We start from the raw sequence: 21224 nt of genomic DNA, 5'->3' as shown, positions 1-21224 counted from the left end.
CCAAATTTTCACACACGCAGAATGCTACAACCCAAAGGGCTGTTAACTCTTTTCTAGGCTACAGTGAGAATTTAAGGCAGGCTTGTGATTAGCTGCTCACCGCCTTCAAGAGAAATGGATGGCTCTTCTTTCCTTTTCTTTTTAAGCCAGTTGTGCCACATTAATGGGCAATGCAGGGAATATATGCACAAGCAGATCCTAAAAAGGATCAACTTCAATGGGCATTATTTCTGCAAGGCGAAATGGGCAGCCCAAGTTAAGTCCAGGATAAGAGAGGCTTCCACTGCTGCTGCTGCTTTGGAACAAAGGACAAAGAACATTCCAGGTGTTGGCAATGAATTTTAGCCACCACAGTACCTGCAATGCTTGTAGTCCTCATGGCGTCCATTTGGCTTAGGCACAGCAATGACACCAAGGTTGTTGGACGCAATGTGTATTTAGGTTCTCAGATGCAACAGGCAATTATTCAGAGACTGACCATCTGCCAAGAACATATAACTACGTCTAAACACTTTAGTTGGGATTCCTGTATTGCGGGGGGAGGGGGGTTGGACTAGATGGCCCCTGGGGGTCCCTTCCAACTCTTATGATTGTTTCTGACACAGATTCTCTTTGTTAAAGAAGAGGCCTTTCCAAAGTTCCACCGCTTGGCTTTCTAGGGGGGTGGGGAAATGGCCTTCCTGTGTCTGGTCAAGAGCACTGAGCTGGGAAGGGGAGGGTTCTCATCCGCTCCCACAATTCTGTTCCCCTTTTGGGCCTGAATTGTATGCAAGGGAGTCTGGATGCCACCAAAATGCCTCCCTCGGCTTCCCTGCAGCTCAGCAGCCGAGCGCCCAGGCGACAGCAAGGCCAGGACTGGCCCTCCCGCTTAGCCACAGCCACTGGCACAGGAAGGAACCGCATCATTCGTGTGCCCTCTATGAGAGGAGAGCTTCACATCTCATGGGGGTGACCTGGGACCAAGCCGCAGGGAACCTTTAGCCCCATGTTGATTAATTGGGCTTCAGCAGGGATAAAGGAGGCGCTGATGCCAATCAAGGAGTATCGTTAAATGCTGTTCCCGAGAGGCTGGTGCAGAAGCAGCGATAGGGGAACCTGGGAGCTTCCAGATGTCAAGAGATTCGTGCTCCCATCAGCCTCAGCCATCCATGGCCAACAGCCAGGGCTGATGGGAGTTGTAGTCCAGCGACACCGGAAGACCCTCGAGCTCCTCATCCCAGGTGAGCAGAAACGGCCAGCTTGCTAGCATCCCCTTTCTACGTCCATTTTATTCCTCAAGCAGCAGGTTCCCAAGGAAATGGAGGGAGCAGGTGGTTGGGAGTCAAGTACCACCCTGTTGATAGCGTACCCCACAGTCTGAGCAAGGATGGGGGCTGGACCAAACCAGGTTGATGCAGGAACTAGCCTCAGTTTCCCAGAGATCCCCTGCTCCCTCATCGTTAAAAAAATAAATAAATGCAGGGGAGGGAACCCTCCATTTAAACTGAAACATGACCCACCCGCCTACCCCGGGGGAAAGTTGCAAGTGATACTTTTTTTTTCCTTTAAAAATTAATTAAACAAAAAAATTAAACCAAACAATAAAATCAACGAAATTAGGACAAGTGCTCCAGGTACCCTCTCACACCTGGGGCAGGGTCTTCTGTTCAGCCAATCGCACCTCAGTGTGTGCGCTGTATCTAGGCAACGGCTGGTCCAATCGGAACGAGCCCTCCCTGGCCTGAAAGGTGCGTGCTTGGTTGGGTTGGGTGACAAGAGAGGTGGTGGTTGGTTGGTGGTAGGTAGGAACCTAGCGCTTGATTGGTAGGTGGTCGGAGCCAAGTGTCCCAGAGGAGAGAGGGCGAGACAGAAGCGCCTCCCCCACTGGCAAGGTGCGGTGGGGGGGAGGGTTAAGGCATCAGTTCTTGGCAGGCAGAGACTGGGCCAATGGAGAGCTGAGCACCTCCGGCGGTGCATGGCAGCAAGAGTCCCGTGACGGGCGAGGGGCTCTGCGACACCGGGCGGAAAGCGTCAGCAATGGAGAACGGAATTCGTGACGGGGCAACCGTCCACGTGCGGAAAGAGGACGGCTGACATCGACAGTCCTTTTCCGGAAGAGGCGCCCAGGTGGCAGGCAGCAGGGCGACTCGACGGCAGCAAATGCCAAGTCCTTGGCGGGGAAGACCTCCAGAGAACCCTACATAAACCAAGTCCTCTTAGGCAACTCTTGGCAACTCCAGAGAACTCTGTGGAGGTGGAAGTCCTTGAGGCATGGCGGAGAAAAACCCGTGCCGAGCAACGAGAGCTGTGGAAACTGGTTAGCTCTGCACACCAGCGGGATTGGAAGGGGAGGCCACCTTCAAATTTCGGGGAAAGCCTCTCAAGGTGCTGAGTCCCAGATTCAACAGAGGAGCTGCCGGACTGCTGCAGCTTCTCAGGAGCCGAGTATCATCGGGCCGGGGCCTTCCCGCAGATGGCCAAGTGTGACGGAGAACTTCCTGGGAGTCTCTGAAAGCGGACTTTTGCTCCCGAGGTGATGAAGGAAGCACTCTTGAGTTGTCTCAAGTGGAGGCCCCTGAAACTCAGGGTAACCATTTCGTCGGCAGTGAAGACTTCAAAAGAACGCCTGGTTTACAGAGGCAGACAATTCTACCGCAGAATAAACGGAGTCCTTAAAGGCAACCTCATACGAAGCAGAAGCACCTTGAGCGGTGGAAGGAGGCGTAGACATTTTCAACGGGCGGCAAAAGACACCAAACAGCACCAGGCGGGCAACATGAGACTGAGTGCCCAGCAAAGTCCTGACATTCCTGGAACCTTTTTGCTGAGTGTCAACCAGGCAGGATTCCAACAGCAGCGCTCTTTAACATTTTGGAGATTGACTATTTATCAGCCGAAGGCAGAACGGGTCCCAAGGACAAGATGGCGCTCTCTTTGACGGACAGGAGAAGAGGCCCACGGACTCAGGAAGAGCCACAGCGCATGTGGGGCTCCCAGACGAGAAGCTCTGTGGTTATGGAGCCAGAGGGCTTTCCACAAAGTGGAGAGCGGTGGCGGAAACGGTCCCAGGAGAGGCCTAGTATGTTGTGGCCCCTCCAAATCTCTCATCCACCTCCACGGGTACCTGTCTGTGCGGCCTGCTCAAGTACGTCTGTGCTCTCTCTCTCCGGTTCTCTCTCTCTCACTCTCTCTTTCGCACTCCCGGTGGATTGGAGCCTCTTTAAAACGGGGATCAGAACAAACGAGTCCAGAGGAGAATGTCAACGGGGTTGTGGGGGGAAACTCTCTTTAAGGTGAGGGGGAAGCAAGGCCTGTCCCCACCCTCCCCTCTTCTCAGCAGCACAGAAAGCAGTCTCGCATGTGTGTGCCCGCGTTACGTGCGTGTGCGTGGGTGTGTCCTCAAAACAGCCCTGCCTCACCCCGGCCGAGAGCCGCCACCCCACTCCCACCCCACCCCGCTTTGGAACAGAGGAGATGGAAGAAGCCGGGTTCATGCCCCGGCTCAGGGGTGGGAAGAGTCAAATTTGGGAAATGCAGGGCAGGGAGGAACGTGGGCAAAACGAACCTTTCGATAACATGACATTCAGCAAACACATCAATAGTTAACCCTCCCAAAATCCAAGTTTGGCTGCTAGCTGACAGTAGGAGGCCCAGTTTATGGGGAGAAAGAGGTATGTGGGTGTCACTATCTAGTAAATCCATGCAGACGGTATTTTGCATTAAACATTTACACCACATTTAAGGCAGAGTGAAGTGTGGTGCACCATGCTCAGGATTCAGAACTCTTTGCCCCCGGAAAACCCAAATTCTGCAGCAAGGAAAGCGGAACTCTTGAGTCCCATCTAAATTATGCAAACTGGGCATCTCTGCATAATTTCCTCTTGTTTTGCATAATTTATTCCACACCACTTTTACAAAATTTATTCTGGTTTTCCTAGCTGTGCATAGGGAGGTCAAGGAGTTCTGCAGAGCGCTGGAGACATCTCTCCCTTCCCCCAAAGCGCTGGACACCTTCCTCAAGAGACATTCATGCAACTCTTATTACATAAGGATCCAAGCTAGAAACGTGCTTCTCGGTTGATTTAAATCATAATAATAATTTAATCCCCAAAGCTAATAAGTGTTCCCAGAAGTTCCCAGCACCCTGGCACTTCAGGACACAAGGGATGAGAGGAGGCTCTGGATTGGGGAGGGGATTAAATTAGAAGCACCTGCCCACCAAGGTTATGGGGTGGAACTGAGAGCTGAACAAACACCCAGCCCTTATTGCAGGAGGTCCCACTAACCCTTTCCCACTAACCCTGCGGCGGTAGCTGGGTACATAGCTGACCTCTCTAAGGAATGTCTCCCCCCAAAAGTCCCCCCTAGGCATCTTTCCACAGGACCTCTGGACTGCCTTCCCCATTGCACCCTGGGGTCCCTTGCCCGTCTGCCGAGCGGAGCCCCAACACACTACCTCTTTCTTCTCCTCGTCTTCGGGGCCCGGGTCGGGTCCGGGGGGCTCCGTGGAGGGGTGTTCGTCAGGGCCAGGCTCAGGGGCCTCGCTCTCTGGTCGGGGCTCGGACGGCTCCATGGGCACCTCTGGCTTCTCCTCACTGTGCAGAGAGAGGGAGAAGTAGTCACTTATGGTGTGGTTGAGGGGGGGGGGAATGACTTCCAGGTACACAAAACACGGCCATCTCTTCTAGAGAGACAGAAAGCACCTTGGGGAAAAGGCTGAGGCCCAGGAAAATACTGCTAGTTACAGCCCTGTGGAACCTTCCCCCACAATATTCAAATGGAACCTTCTCCTTGGGGGTCTCTTTCCCTCTAGCTACCATTAGCCCCCATTTCTTCCATCCTGGCCACCCCCCCAAAAAAAAACCACCTTTGTGAACAAATATGCTCCAACCAGCCTAGCTTATCCCCCACCCAGTAACCTTCCTAGAGGTCATTTGGGCCTTCAAGGATCCTCCCTCCGCTGCCCCCCCCCACAGGCTTAATCTCAGCCCCAGAACCAGTGAATCTGCCTGAGCACATGAGGAGTACCTTCCTGATATCCAATGCACAAAGCACAGACACCTCTCCCCCCCACACACACCTGGTGTTAGGGGTCAGAAGATAGTCCCTGAGCCCCAGCCCCTTCCCTTTCAGAGATCAACCACAGATGCCTAAAATAACAAACACTTTCCAAAATTATGAGCCCTCCCTTCTAAAGCTCTTATAGACACACTTCACCCCTGGAATGTCACCAAAGGCGGCTTCTTCTGTCTTCCAGGCCACAGAATCCCACAACCAAATCTCTCCCTCCCCCAAATTGCTCTCATGCAAAGCCTCCCCCAAGGTATCACAACATCCCCGTGGGTCCTCAGAGGCCTGTCCTCAATAAGAGACCAGGGAACCGCCTGCCCCACTGAGGCCTGTGGGGAGGAAGGGGAGGGGGGAGAATGGAGCAGGGAGTGATGGACAGAGAGAGAGAGGGAAAGGAGATGGGAAATAGGAAGTCTGGGGAAGAAAGACACGTGCAATTTGAAGGGGATGGAGGGAAAGAGCCAGTGTGCAATTGGAAGGCAAACAGGAGGAGGAAAGAAATGGAAGAAAAAGGAGGGCAGGCAGGAGAAATATTTGCATAAACAGCAAAGGGAGTGGTGGGGAGGTGTTGATGAGACCAGCTGGAAGGGAGTAGAGGCAGAGTCCAGGGAAAGGAGAAAACGAGAGGAGAGAGAGATGGAGAGAGAGAGATGCAGCAAAATGAGGGCCCTTCAGAAAGGGGAAAAGCAAGGGATTGCTGGAGGTGGAGAGTGACCCTGTCAAATAAAGGGAAGAATTGGGGAAAGGGTGGGGGCATGACAAAGCAGAGGGACGGAGGGGAGCTGAAGCCAAGAAGGGAATGGAAGAGAAAATGGATGGCAGAGGGGCCCGGAGGAGGAGGAGGAGGAGGAGAGGGGGAAGGGAGCAGCGAGGCAGAGAAAGGAAGAGGGGGAGGGGCAGGAGGCGAGTGAATGAATGGGGGGAGAATGAATGGAGGGGAGAAAAAGGGATTTGCGCGCGGGGTGGGGCGGGGGGAGCGAGCTTGGGGCAGGATGCGGCCGGCGAAGGGAGAGAGGAGGGGGCTCGGGAAGGAGATGGGGACAGATCTGGGAGCGGGGAGGGAAGGGGAGGCGAGCGAGATGGGAATGGCGCAGGGAGAGCAAGGCGCGCGGGGCGGGGGAAGGAGGCGAGGACGGGAAAGGGAGAGCGGGGCGACCCGGCCGGGAAGGACGCGGCAGCAGAGCCCGGGCGGGACTGCGGGGAGCGGGCGGCGGGCGAAGGCCGGCCAGAGGAGGGGACGGGCGAATGAATGAATGAATGAGTGGGTGGGTGGGAAGGATGGATGGAGGCAGCGGCCGCGCTGCGCCAGGCCGGGCGCCCCGTCTCACCCTCCCTTGCTCTCGGAGAGCAGCATGGCCCGGCCGGCGCTTCCTCCGCTCCGCCTCTAGTCCAGCAGGCGCCGCAGCGACGCGGGGCCGGGCGGGGGCGGCGGCAGGAGCGGCGCAAGCAGCGTCAGGAGCGCACCGGGGCCGCGGACAGGCGGCGGAGCCATCTTGCCGCCGCCGTCTTTCCCAGCAGCCCCCGGGAGGGTTTGGGGAGGAGGGAGGAGGAGGAGGAGGGATGGAGAGGGGAGAAATAGCGGAGGAGGAAAGGGCATGGGGGGGGGGCGCCGGAGGAGAGGCGATGGGAGGCTGCCGGGGAGCGCAAGCAGCAAAGCAAGGCGCGCGCCCCTTGACCCACGCTTTGGCCTCGGCGACGCAGCTTCTTCCCCCTATCCCTGCACAACACCCCACTTCCATGTCACCCCACCAAAAGAAAGGGGGGAACACCACCAGTCTGCAGAGACTTTTTTGGGGTGTGGGCTGCTCTCTTTGACGAATGGCAACATTTGGGGAATGGGCAAAGCCTTCCACACTTCCTGGCTGTCAAGGATGCAGCCCAGCCAGGTCTGGTCCTTGGCATCTCGGGCACCTCTTCACTGCCTGGGAGAGAGTCTGTGCCTTTGACAGCGGCGTCAACAGGCACGAGTTCAACAGGAACAGCTTCCCCTGCCCTGTCTGCAGCACAGCAGTGGGTTGTGAGCTGCCCACTGCAGCAGGAACAGGGAACTGTGCCCTGTCAGCAACAGCCACTATTCAGGGATAATGATGGGAGGTTCCTGGGCTTCTTAGGGGTATCTGGTTGGCCACTGTGAGAACAAATGACCTGATCCAGCCAGCTCTCCTTACTGTGACCTAGTCCAGTAACATCAGGGGACTCCCTGGCTCCCCATCCTGGCCACTATCAGGTCACAAAACTGGGCGGCAGCACTGGCTTTTGGAACACCTGAGCCCTACAAACCAGTTGCATTGTCCCCCCCCCACCCCAAGTTAATTCATTTCCTGTTTGTTCCAGTGAGACATTAACTGGCACCACCCCAATGGTGCAAGATCAGTCAAAGGAGGTTCTCCTCCTCGGCACCCCTTGAAAAGCAACTCCATCACCATCAGTTTGGCCCAGCGGACGGGTCCATTCCCAAGCAGAAGTGAGATTTCGTTGGAGTATGTTGCTGCAGAGACTGCAGCTGCTTTTTTGGGGGGTGGGTAGCCTTTAGAGAGAGTACAGCACCTAGCACAGAATGGGAACTGCTTAAACGCTATACATGTGTACACTACCGGCCTAGCCCAACCGAAGTGGGGTGATGAGGAGCAGCTCTGCTGATTCCAGAAGTATCTACCTGACCATGGTTGATCTGCACCACCAAGATCCAGAAGCCATGACACCTTGACACTAACAAGGCGTGCCAGCTGTTTCCACCCAGCCCCTCAGCCTTGGAACACAGACCACCTTAACAAATTCAAAACTCATAAAACCTGTAACAGCATAATCTCTCTACCAGAAATCAAGTATCCTTGTATGTGCAGAAGTGAGGTGCATGAGGAAGGGCAGAGAAGAACTGAGCGGTCTTTAGAAGGTCCCAGGTTAATTCCCTGATGGCGTTTCGTGCGGGGCTGAGAGGCTCCCCTCTGACAGCACTGAGCAAGGTATTTGTCCCTTAGGAGCACACAGGGGCTGGTTTAGACAGAGAGCCCCTGATCCTGCTGAACTTAACAAGTACTGCTAGGGAAATAACCAAGTTCAGCTAGAAATATGTAGTGTATCAGCCCTGAATTTCTAAATAAGTAAATTCGTCTGGAAATTCCTGCATTGCAGGGGGTTGAGCCAGATGGCCAACTCTATGATTCTATGAAATCACCTCTTCCCCCAGGAACCCTCCCACAGCCCGCTCTGCGCATGCCTCTGACCACCCATGTGTTCTGGGGCTCAAAGGTGGGCCAAACAAAGCCCTGTGTCACATGTTGCGCTGTGTGGCATTGCTGCGTCGTGGCCTCAAGCCAAACCTGAACTCCTGGGCCCGCTGCCGCCCCTGGAGGCTCCCTTCTCTACGCGCCCCATTCCCCAGCGGTGCATGTGGGGCCTGCTCAGCCTCCGCCCTCCACTGCCCGGGTCGCTCGGCCTCGGATACTTACTTTTCGCTGTGCCGCTGTTCGGACGGGCGGTGTGGCTCCGAGGCAGGGACCCCGCTGTCGAGGCCACTGGCCTCCATTGGAGTGCGGGGCTCTGGGCTGCCCTGTGGGGAAAGGCTTAGTTTAGCAGGAAGAGGCCACACGGTGAGGGTCTCAAGACCTCCCCCGCCCTGTATGCGCCCCTCCTCCAAAAACGATGCATGCCCCGCCCTGCAACCCGTCCTCTCCCCCATTCCGTACTCGCTCTGGAACTGTCATCTCCATCTCCTCCTCCTCTTCCTGCTGTTCCTGCTCCTGGCCATGGCTGGGGTGTCTCTGGGGCTCCGAAGGCAGGGGAAGGGTGTTTCTTCGCTTTTCCCTTGGGCTTGATGACCCATCTTGCTGGGTCTGCGGGCTGTGGCGTGGGGGGCTCTCCCTTGTCGGGGAGGTCTCTTTGGTGTGGGGGTAGCTGCTACCATCCCTTGAGGCTTCAGGGCTACGGGACTGAAAGCAGAAAAACAGGTGGTTTGGTTTTTTTAGATGGCCGGCTCCAGCCTGTCCACCTGAGGAAGGCTGCATTGAAATGAGAAATAATCCACAGACACATCTCCCCTGCTGCTCACAAGCCGGGGGAGGCGCAATCACGAAGCAAGCTTGTGACTGGATTAAAGGAAAGTAAACTGAGCCAGTCAATTAATTGATTAAATCCGCAACCTGAGAAAGAATAATAGTTTGGGGGAACACGCTTTCTTTGCTTTTAGATGATGATTCACCAATGTGTCACAGCCGGTATAATTTCAGAAAAGCCCTGGATTCCCATTAAAGAGGGAACTCCCCTTAAGATGTTTGCCGTTTGCACATGTATTTTATTTGATTTTTAAAGCTGCCTGCCAGCAAGGTGGAGCTACTTTTTTTTTTTACTAGCACAAATGATTTTTAAAGCAAGTTTTAGATCGCTCCGAATAAAATGACTATCAATACGGCAGTGCTCACAAGAGGCTCATAGCTCTCAGCGCCCTTGAATATGCTTTATAGCTAACAGCTACTGAGAATGGTTGTGTGGACAAAATAGCCCAGCATCTAAAGTTATGAATCCTTAAATATGGACAAGAAAACAAATAATGCACTGAGACAGGATTGTTGCTTTTCTTTTCTGAAGAAAAAGAAACTCCTCTTCCACACACCCCCTGGGTTTCAAACGCCCGGTGCCAATTCAGTTTTCATGCAAGACTTACAACGCATATTTTTAAGTTCTTCAAGGCAAGCTCTGCCTTACACCAGGGACTGAAAAATTTGGCCAGAGGCAAGTGGTAGGCGCCTGAAGCTTGGCAGCTGCTAGTTGGCCAAGCTCCGCCCATGATCCCCCATGGATTAGCTTGCCCTGAGCTAGGAATGCCTGTTTGTTCTTAAGCAGCATCTTGCTTTGAGCCAGACACCCTCCAAATGCCCAGTCTCACAGCAGCTTCAAACAAGGCTCTGGTGATTTAAGCAGGGGGCAGCATCTAGACACAGAGATCAAATGCTGAGCTGCTAGCCACGGGCCTGTTTCACCCCGCCGGAGCACATTTGTTGCCCAGAAGTCAGGGAAGGACCAGAATTGAGCACGTTTCCAGGGGAGAAAAACATTGCCCTGCTGCTCTGGAAACTTCACCTACTGTTTGAAACCCAAAGGCTGCTAAGCAGCAGCAGCAGACAGCGGATAATCTCAAGTATGGGAACGCTGCTTGTAGCCTGGTAAGTGAGCAGTGTTCTTCAACTCGGGGTGCCCAGATGTTGTTGAACTACAACTCCCATAAGGCAGAGCTGGGGGGGGAGAGGAGGATGGGAGTTGTAGTCCAACAACACCTGGGGTCACTGGCCTAGGGGAAGCCGCCATAACAGAGAAAGGGCACTTATACACACCACTGATGACCAAGGGGCTGCCTGATTACAAGGTGCTTGGAAACACCTGCCAAATGTATTGTTTCTCATTTCCCTAATTAAAAAAACAACAACAAGAAGGGGACGGGGAACCACACACGAAAACCCTGGTGGCTCCCATGGATAAAAAGACTGGGCTGAGGTGGAGGAGAGCTGGATTCAAATCCTTCCTGCTGGGAAAGGTGCCCTCAACAGGTTGAAGTGGTAATAATGTAAGACGCGAATCCTACAGGAAAGGAGAAAAGTACTAGGCAGAGGAAGAGGGGTGCGGGCAGGTGTTCAAGGAACCACTCTGACTCTCTGGAAAAAATGCACAATGGGACTATCCAACCAGGACTGAACCTGTGATCCTGAACAGACACAATCATCCAGTGTGGGAAGCCCAGCTTTTTTGCCTTCAAGTGACTCAGGAAGAAACCGGGCACTCACCTTTCTGCTGCTGCCGCTGCTGGAAGGCGACCGGGACCGCGACCTGGAGCGAGACCTGGAGCAGGAGCTGCTGTGCCGCTCGGAGCCAGAGCGGGACGGGGACCCCGAGGCCCGCCGCTTCCTGGCGGGCGACTCGGAGGAGCCGGAGCGGGGCCTCCTGGCGCGGGAGCGAGGCTGCGAGCTGCCGCGAGAGCGGGACCTGGAGGAGCTGGACGCGGAGGAGGAAGAGCGGGAGGAGCTGGAGCCCGCGGGCCTTTCCTGCGGGCGCTGCAGGGGAGATGGCGGGTGGCCAGGCCGTTCCTCCGGGGGGCCGGGGCTGGCAGCGGCGGCTGGGACTTCCTGAGCGGGGGGAGATGGCTGAGAGAGCTGAGGGGGGGCCTCTTCGTCTTCTGCAGGGCTGGGCCCGGGGGCCTCCTTGGTCAAGAGAGGAGGAGGGGGCTCCTCGCCCCTGTCGTCCTGCTGGGTGTGTTGTGCTTCTGTCAGCTGCGGAGGGGAAGGGGAGTCCTGGACCAGGGCGGCGGCGGCAGCTGCTGTCTCTTCCTCCAGAGTCTTCAGGGCCTCAGCTGCTTCCTCCTGCTCCTCATCTCTCTGGATCTCCTCTGCCACCACCTGCTGGGGCTGCAAAGGGACCGCAGGGCCCCCCCACCCCGGCAGGCCCACCCCCTGCTCCCCTTGTGCCTCGCGGGGGGCAGTCGCCCCTCTTTCCTCTGGGCAAGGCCCTGCTTCTTTCGCCACCTCCACCTTTAAGGCTTCGGGTAGCTGGGCTGCGGCCTCGACAGGCTCTACCTCTTCTGGAGGCCCTGGCATCTCAGGGCCCCTCTTTTCCTCCTGGAGCCCCTCCTGTGTCACAGTTGCTGGCTGCTCTTCCCTGCACTCTGGGGCTGCGGGTTCAGCCTCTGCTAGGCCCTTTGAGGGTGGGAGAAGTGGCACGGCCGCTCCGCAAACTGGGGCGTCCGGGATTTGGGCCATGGCCTCTTTGGGCTGGGCCTGGGGGGCAATGGGCAGGGAAGGCTGGCATGCACCCTTCTCCAGGGGCGCTGGGGCGCCGGGCTCAGCCTGCCCCTTCGGCGTCTGTTTGGCCGGCAACGGGGCAGCTTCTTCTTCCTCCTCCTCGTCATCCTCGTCATCGTCCTCTTCGTCGTCCTCGTCCTCCTCTTCCTCCTCCTCTTTCACAGGAGCTCTCTGGGCTGCCCTCCGACTCCTGAGAGGCGTCTCTCGCTCTTCGCTGCTTGGGGCGTGGGCGGCTCCCGGGGTCTTTACAGCTCTGGCCTGAAGGGAAGAGCAAATCACGACATGCCTCCAGCTGCTCTGCACCAGCCCCTCCTGGGGCAAATGCCTCACAGGCACCTCCCCACGCTGACCCCCTCAACCTGTATCACGGCTACTTACCTGCCTGACCCGGGTCGGGTGCTGCTCCGGTCTTCTTGGCCCTTCTTCATCAGATTCTTCCCTCTCCCGTGACACAATGCAGCTTTTGCCTAGCAAAGGAAGGGGAGAACCGTCAGCTGGTCAGGCCAGACATCGCTTCTCACACCAGGTAGGCCACCCCAAGGGAAGCTCAGGTGGCAGCTGGGAGAGACACAAGGTCCAGCATTGTGTTCTCGCAGTGGCCAACCGGAGGCATTTTGGAAACCTGCCAGCAGGATTCGAACACAAGATCCCTCTCTCCTCCTCTGGTTTCCAGCAAATGGTACACAGAAGCATTGCTCTCCCCGACCACGGCATCAAAGCACAGCCATCATGGCTGTAAGCCATTGATAGTCTTATTCTTTGTGAATTTGTCCACTCCTCTTCTAAAGCCATCCAAGTGGGCGGCCTCGCCGTCTCCTGTGGGAGGGAATTCCATAGTTCCACTGCGTGAGGAAGGACTTTCTTTCATTTAGCCGGCTCAATTACATCTTCACAAAGCAAACAGGCTGCCAATCCATTCGCCCCCCCAATATATATAAAAGGACTCCAACCCCACCTCAGTACCTTCATTTTTGACCCTAGGAGCAGAGGAGGCTGCCTGGTAACATCTCAGAACATTGGTCCATCAATCTCAGTATGACCTACCCTATTCCTGCGACCGTCATTGGTTTTATCTGCTTTAAAAATTGAATTCTAATTAGTTGTGATGGCTGAGTTTTAAGTTGTTGTAACCTGCCCAGAGATCTGCAGATGAAGGGTGGGCAATAAACTGATCAATGATGATGATACACTACCAATAACAGTAGAAGAAATAATTATAACAGTACATGGACTAGCCCTACCTAGAGATTTCACTGGGGACTGAACCTTCTGCATGGTAAGCAGATAAGTCTGCCCCCCAAAAGACATGGGTCTTCCTCCTGATTACTGTCAACTTGAGTACTACCAGAAGCCTCTTGTAATACTCAAGCAAGCAATGACATACACACGTAGTGTGAGTGTGTATGTGCACACAAACACACAAACGGCTAGGAGCAAACATTCCCCTCTGCCATGCCTCTCCATTTTGGCTGAAGTGAGAGCAAATGTGGCTGATCTCTTATCTTGCTGGAGGCATAGCCAGAAGTTGCTCTTCTCCCTGGTGGGTGTGCAGGTGTGTAAACACTCTTACACCGGCTCGCCTCTGATCTATGTACATCTGGTGGAACAATAGTTACTGATAATCCACATTCTGAACAAGAGCTTTGATCAACCTTGACGATCAGCGGGCATGGAAAGAAACGGATGTGCCAACAGGGCATCTAACAGGGCATCGCCTTAAGCCTCAGGGTGTGGAATGTTGCCCAGCTGTTTGGAGGGAGCAACACCACCACCTCGTCCCCCTGGTCACCCAAATCCCTCTGCAGCAGAAGCATGTGCAAACACATCTTCTGAACAGAGAAACTGGATGAGTGCCAAGAGGTTTGCAAATGCCTGTCTGTCTGGGGCACCTCCTCCTGCCCTCTTTTTCTCTGGAAGTCAGGTACACGGGAGCCACATTCTGAGCGGGTCAAGAGCACACACCTTTTAAAAAGCTAGACCAGGGGTCAGAAAATTTTTTCAGCAGGGGGTGGGTCCACTGTCCCTCAGACCTTGGGGGGGGGGGGGACGACTATATTTTTTTTGGAGGGGGAATGAATGAATTCCTATGCCCCACAAATAACCCAGAGATGCATTTTAAATAAAAAGACACATTCTACTCATGCTGATTCATGGACAGTCGGCGGGCTGGATATAGAAGGCCATTGGGCCGGATCCGGCTCCGGCTCCCAGGCCTTAGTTTGCATACCCCTGAGCTAGACACTCAAATCCACACTCTGGAATCAACTGCATGAGTATGTTTCTTAGCAATTGAGAGGTGAGGCAAAAGCACGTTAACCCTGCAGTTGCATAGCTGTGCTATAACAAGGAAAACAACATGGAACATATTGTACATCTTTCCCCCCTTTTTCTTAAGACTTTTCAAAATTGCAGCCAACCCTACAGAACAAGTACTGTAAAATCTATCATGCCCATAACAACCCAGACTCTCACTAATGGCATCAGAATATTGTAACCAGCTCCGAACCGTTCATGTTTTCCGAATGCCATTTGTCATAGTCCATCCATTTCCGTAATTAACTAATGCAATTTTGCTGCATCATGTCTGAATCTGACCGTCTACTAAGATGTCTGCATTTCAGAGCTATGAAAATCTGGCTTAAAATCATTCCATCAGACCTTTTACACGGTTACATCTGGTTTTAAATCAGAATTGTCTGCAGCAGGGGTGGCCCCATTCCCTTCTAAGCAACCTTTTGAGGACAACATACCAGAGACAAAAAGCTGGTGCAGCAAGGAGTGTAAAATTTTCCTTTGCACAGGAGTTTAGCTTCCACACACATACCTCTCTATCCTCCACCCAAACAAGCGAGAGCTCAAGGACACATTCCAGGCAGGCAAAAATGCTCAGCGTGAGAAGCAAGGTCAGCAAAGAGCATGGCCTGGGGAGGATTCTCAGGGCCAAATGCAGAGGGACAGCAGGCCACGTTTAGCACCTGGGCCCAGATTCCCCCACCACTGACCTTGACTTGCAGGGTCGATTCACATGGGATGCTAAATAGTAGTTCAGCATTATCAGAATGAGAAACAGAGAATCTCAGTTCCACGTGTTCCCCTCCCCCAAGTATGAGACCTCCGGGTATAGGGCGGTATAGAAATTCAATCCATCAATCAAGGCTGCAAGGAGGAGCATCACTTCCATTGTAGATCAACCACACCTTGCTGTGTCACCCAAACCTGACAAGCCGAAGCTGATCTTGACCGTGGTTTGTTGAAACTGCAAATGCATCCAAAGTCAGCCATGTAGGAAGTTGACATTCGTGGAGATGGCTAATGTAGAGCCACTAATTCCAGTAGGTCTACCATGAGTAGAACCTAGTTAGATACAACCCGGCATTTAAGAAAGTGACTTATTTCAACAAACCATGGTTAAGATAAAACATGGTTTAGGGTTCCGGTGTAATGTCTGAAATGGAAGCAGAAGGCTCTGATTTTCCCATGGTTATTTTGGAGGAGGAGAAAGGAGGGAGGGAGTGTGTGAGGGCAAGGTTTGCTGCGCTCATCCCCCAAATTCTAAAATCTGGGTTATGGGCAAACCTAGGTTGCCCCAGAGTTGGTGAGGCTCATGTGACATCAACACCATAAAGTGTCATTGGCCCAGTCCTGATGAATGCTTTGCCAACAGGGATTCAGCAGGTGCCTTCTGTTTCAACCTATAAATGCCTGCTGAAAACTTGGCTATTTTAGAATAGCAGGTTAAATTGATAAGCTATGCCGAAACGCCAAGAATGACTGGAAAAACTAGGAATCAGGAAGACCAAAGACCAACATTTTAGTAAGAAATGGGGAAAATATATAATTTATCTTAAAAATCATTGTAAACAATTAAAATTAGTAGTAGGATCGAAATGATACTTGTCGTTAACGTTGGACTACGATTGTAATGGAGATTTAATAGAATTGTATTACTAGAGAAGATGCAGGAGGAAAAAGGTTAACACGAGGATCCACAAAGGGGAGGAGGGAAGTCCATGGGAATTTATGGAATTCTCTTTTTGTTTTGGTTGTTTGACAATGGTTTGTAAATTTCAAAATTTGGAAAATTAAATAAATATATATATATATATATATATATATATATATATATATATATATATATATATATATATATTTGCTTTCGTAGATTTTCACGGGTACAGGAATGCAGGTTTTGGTGTCCTCGGGTGTCTTCCCGTGTAAAAGTTGGGGTGTCTAGGCGACGTTTCGACGAGGTCTCACTCGTCATCTTCAGGCTGGTGCTTTCGGCTTCTTGTTACTGGAACAGAGCAGGATCTCAGTGTTTGAGTTCCTATAAATACTGTTGAGGGGGTGTGGTGTATAGCCTCCAATGTTCTGGGCAGAGAGGAAGTTCCCAGGCTAGTGTGCCTTTTCTTCTTTTGTTCCTTAATTACTTGAGGGATATCTTGAGTGATTTCTTGAGTGATATCCTGAGTACCACTTAGGTGGGTCATTAGGTGTGGATTAGTTGCTAAAGTCTTTGTGTCTTGACCTCTTGAACTTTGTGAAGAGTTTTTCTGAGAAGATGGCTGTACTGCACTTAGTTGTGCTCTGGCTTGGCTTCGTGTATAGGGGCGAGCTGTGGTTTTGTGGCCTGTGTCAGCCAGATCTGTGTAGGGATTGCAGGGGGGTGCAGCATCCGGAGGTGCCACCATGGTTTGGCTAATGACCCACCTAAGTGGTACTCAGGATATCACTCAAGAAATCACTCAAGATATCCCTCAAGTAATTAAGGAACAAAAGAAGAAAAGGCACACTAGCCTGGGAACTTCCTCTCTGCCCAGAACATTGGAGGCTATACACCACACCCCCTCAACAGTATTTATAGGAACTCAAACACTGAGATCCTGCTCTGTTCCAGTAACAAGAAGCCGAAAGCACCAGCCTGAAGATGACGAGTGAGACCTCGTCGAAACGTCGCCTAGACACCCCAACTTTTACACGGGAAGACACCCGAGGACACCAAAACCTGCATATATATATATATAGAGAGAGAGAGAGAGAGAGAAGAAAACTTGGCTATTTTGCCAGGCTTATGCAGGCAATTAATAACACATCCTTCTATAACAGTTAGCTGATGGTCTCAGGTGTGTGTGTGTGTGTATGTATGTATGTGTATGTATGTATGTGTATATATATATATATATATATATATATATATATATATATATATGCAGGTTTTGGTGTCCTCGGGTGTCTTCCCGTGTAAAAGTTGGGGTGTCTAGGCGACGTTTCGACGAGGTCTCACTCGTCATCTTCAGGCTGGTGCTTTCGGCTTCTTGTTACTGGAACAGAGCAGGATCTCAGTGTTTGAGTTCCTATAAATACTGTTGAGGGGGTGTGGTGTATAGCCTCCAATGTTCTGGGCAGAGAGGAAGTTCCCAGGCTAGTATGCCTTTTCTTCTTTTGTTCCTTAATTACTTGAGGGATATCTTGAGTGATTTCTTGAGTGATATCCACTGTTGTGATGAACACATCGGACTACCAAGCAAAACTATCAAATCTACTCCAAGATCCTACCTACCAACCTATAAAAACAGATCCCACCACCTATCTGGAAAAAACCACCAAATCCAAAATAAAAGCCTCTCCTATCAGTGAAGAAATCCAGCTAAGAATCATCCCCAGAGAAAAATCATCCAGATGCCCCAAACTCTACGGCCTCCCCAAGATACACAAAGAAGGAACACCACTCAGACCAATAGTCAGCTCCATAGGCTCACCTCTACAAAATCTCGCTAAATTTCTCGCCAAGCAACTTCAGCCCTATGCAGAATCCATCTCTTCACACGTTCCAAACTCCTTCCAGTTCATAGAAACAATAAAGAAGCAAAACCTACATCCTAATGACCTACTTGTGAGCTTCGATGTTGTATCTCTCTTCACACAAGTGCCCATTAATGAAGCCTTGACAGCCATTCAAAACAAATACAATCCCCCCGAATACATCTTGGACCTGACCAACCACTGCCTAACCAACACGTACTTCATCCACAATGGACAAAGATACAAACAGATAGAAGGAGCACCTATGGGATCACCCCTCTCACCGGTCATCGCAAACCTGTACATGGAACACTTTGAAACCAATGCTTTAGACAAGTCAGAACACAAACCCAAACTTTGGCTCAGATATGTTGACGACACCTTTGTAATTTGGCCACACGGGAAGGAAAAACTGGATAGCTTCCTCACACATCTCAACAGCCTACACCCCAAAATACAATTCACTATGGAAATAGAAGCCAACAACCAACTTCCCTTCCTTGACGTCCTAATCTACAAAAAACCTGATGGCTCCCTAGGACACACTATCTACCGGAAAAAAACACACACCAACCGCTACTTACATGCACAATCACACCACCACCCTGCACAAATAAACTCCGTAGCCAAGACTCTCATCTCCAGAACCAAACGCCTGGCTGACCAAGACCACTTGACAACTGAGTTACAGAATCTCTCAAATGTGTTAATTGCCAATGGATACCAGCAAAACAGGGTTACGAAGCTAATCCAAAAAGAAACACCCCCCAAAAACCAAGACACAGAAGAAAACAATGGCATGGCCCTCCTTCCTTATATCAAGGGCACTACAGATAAAATTAGCAAAATCCTCCATAAACACAATATCAAAACAGCCTTTTGCACCAACCAAAAAATAGCCAATATCCTCAGAAACCCCAAGGATAAAATCCAGTTGGAAAACCAAGGGGTCTATGAAATACCCTGCAAAGTCTGCCCAGCCACGTACATTGGACAAACAAACAGACGAATAAATGCACGTATCGCAGAACACAAGAATGCCGTCAAAAAAGAAGAAAAAACTTCCTCTCTTTTCCAACACATGAAAGAAACAGGACACGAAATTAATTTTGCAGATTCCAAATTGCTCTTTAACATGGAACATCACCACAAGAGAATAATCATGGAAGCCATCGAGATAGAGAAACACCCCCACAACATGAACAAGCGTGACGACACATCCCGCTTGCCAGACATCTGGAAATTAGCCCTCCCCACAAAAACTGACACCAGATCCAGAGGCACACAGAACGCCATCACCAATCAACCACACCAGACCCAAACCCAGACCCTCTCCACAGATAAATTACAGACACCATCCAGTAGCCAAACCATGGTGGCACCTCCAGATGCTGCACCCCCCTGCAATCCCTACACAGATCTGGCTGACACAGGCCACAAAACCACAGCTCGCCCCTATACACGAAGCCAAGCCAGAGCACAACTAAGTGCAGTACAGCCATCTTCTCAGAAAAACTCTTCACAAAGTTCAAGAGGTCAAGACACAAAGACTTTAGCAACTAATCCACACCTAATGACCCACCTAAGTGGTACTCAGGATATCACTCAAGAAATCACTCAAGATATCCCTCAAGTAATTAAGGAACAAAAGAAGAAAAGGCATACTAGCCTGGGAACTTCCTCTCTGCCCAGAACATTGGAGGCTATACACCACACCCCCTCAACAGTATTTATAGGAACTCAAACACTGAGATCCTGCTCTGTTCCAGTAACAAGAAGCCGAAAGCACCAGCCTGAAGATGACGAGTGAGACCTCGTCGAAACGTCGCCTAGACACCCCAACTTTTACACGGGAAGACACCCGAGGACACCAAAACCTGCATTCCTGTACCCGTGAAAATCTACGAAAGCAAATATATATATATATATATATATAGGCAGTCCTTTTTTCTGGGGAGACGCAGGGGTACACATACCCCTAAACATTTTATGAATCTTTGTACTTTTGTCCATTTACTGTATTTATTTTCCCCAATTTGAACTATAAAATGGTGATTTTCTTGAGTCAAAACGAGAGTACCCCTAAACATTTTTTAAAGAAAAAAAGGACTGTATATAAGAATTACTGTAAACTGCACTGATATATTTTGATCTCCCTGTGGAGTATTGTGGGGAAAACCTTCGCCCGTGCGGTTCTCAACAGATTACAGTCATTCACTGACAAGAGTCTATCCCATGTCACAATACAGCTTTAGAGCTCAGCAGCCAATGTGATTTTCTCACTGTTCCAGCTGCAGGAGTCTTGCCGAGAGACGAGGCCTCGCCCTTCTTTATCGCCTTCATAGACCTGACAAGGGCCTTTGACCTCATCAGCCGAAAAAGGCTCTTTGCACTGCTCAACAAGATGCCCAACTAAGCTTCACAAGATGATTGTGTTTTTATAGCAACAAGGTTTTTTAAATAAATAAATAAATAAATAAACTGTCCCTCAATGTTATTTCCAAATTTCTTAAAGCGGACAATAAATAACTGACCTTCTCAAGAACAAACATACGCTGCCTATCCTAATGGGGCATGAAGAAGCAATTCATTTAGCGAGAGAAACACACCAATTATTGATGCCTATCCTGTCGCACAACCACAAATTTCAACATGTTTCTTCTTGCAGCATCCCTGAGGAAGGACAACTTAAACATGACCTTCGGTAATCGCAACCTCCGATTTTAAGTAACCTAAACTACTTAATGGTTTTATATCGTTACCTTGAAAGCTTTATTAATAACTGCCATGGTCAGTCAACAGTATTCTGATACCTGATATAAAACTTCCATGCTATCTTGTCAATCAGTAAATGTGCAGAATACAAACCCATAATTTACTGGAGAGTACCACCTGTTTGCCCTCTGTTTCATCAAAAACACTCCACAAGAACAAGTTGTTTCTCCTCAAAACGTTTTCCAACTCATCAACTTTATTTTAACATTCCCTTTGCTTTTTTACTAGGGGCTTTTTCACAAGGACCCATTTAACGTGCCAGGTCATCAAAGTTTGTGTTCCAAGTTACATATTTACTTGTTTTCTATACGGAATTTATAACCTGCCTTTCGATAGAGACACCCATAAGGATTTAAAAACAGCGCAGTCAGCAGACAAAAATGATAGCATCCTTTCCTCCACCTTTTTGCCCATCATTTCAATCCTCTTATCAATTTTTCTTTCCGCAGGAAAAATATTTCTTGATCTTTCAGTGTTCTTATCCAATTCCTTAATTTGGAACTTAACACAATTTTTCTGAATTTTTTGGTCACTCTTTGGGGTTGCAGCCTTGTCAATAACTAAAAGAGCGCCTTCCTTAATATCAACTACTTCGGCCCCTACAATCCCTCCCAGGTGAGTTGAACCTGGATCCATCATTATTAACTTTCAGGAGGAACTTGAGAACAGCCCTGCTTACCTAGGCGTTTGATGACTGGAAAACACTGTTCCTGACAGTCACTGGCTGAGATAATGTTTTCAACCATTTTTAAAATGTGTTTTCAAATGTTTTTATTCCTGATGTGCTTGCTGCCCTGAGCTCCTTTGGGAGGG

General features: G+C 50.8%; 1 protein-coding gene across 2 annotated transcripts in view; it reads right to left on the bottom strand.

Annotated features, from left to right (window-relative positions):
* The window catches only part of ACIN1 (apoptotic chromatin condensation inducer 1), a 38343-nt gene that overhangs the window by 9094 nt on the left and 8025 nt on the right, over positions 1-21224 (bottom strand). For both annotated transcript variants that reach the window (XM_081886691.1, XM_081886690.1), the window contains exons 4-8: positions 12213-12301; positions 10824-12092; positions 8736-8978; positions 8499-8599; positions 4436-4574 (exon numbers count right to left, since the gene is read on the bottom strand). In XM_081886691.1, the coding sequence (XP_081742817.1) occupies positions 4436-4574; positions 8499-8599; positions 8736-8978; positions 10824-12092; positions 12213-12301 (1841 nt within the window). The remainder of the gene's footprint in view (positions 1-4435; positions 4575-8498; positions 8600-8735; positions 8979-10823; positions 12093-12212; positions 12302-21224) is intronic.

The sequence above is a fragment of the Podarcis melisellensis genome, assembly GCF_964234715.1.
Source record: "Podarcis melisellensis genome assembly, chromosome: 13".
Classification (NCBI taxonomy): domain Eukaryota; kingdom Metazoa; phylum Chordata; class Lepidosauria; order Squamata; family Lacertidae; genus Podarcis; species Podarcis melisellensis.
The sequence above is the reverse complement of the archived record's forward strand: the minus strand, read 5'-3'. Positions and strand labels throughout refer to the sequence as shown.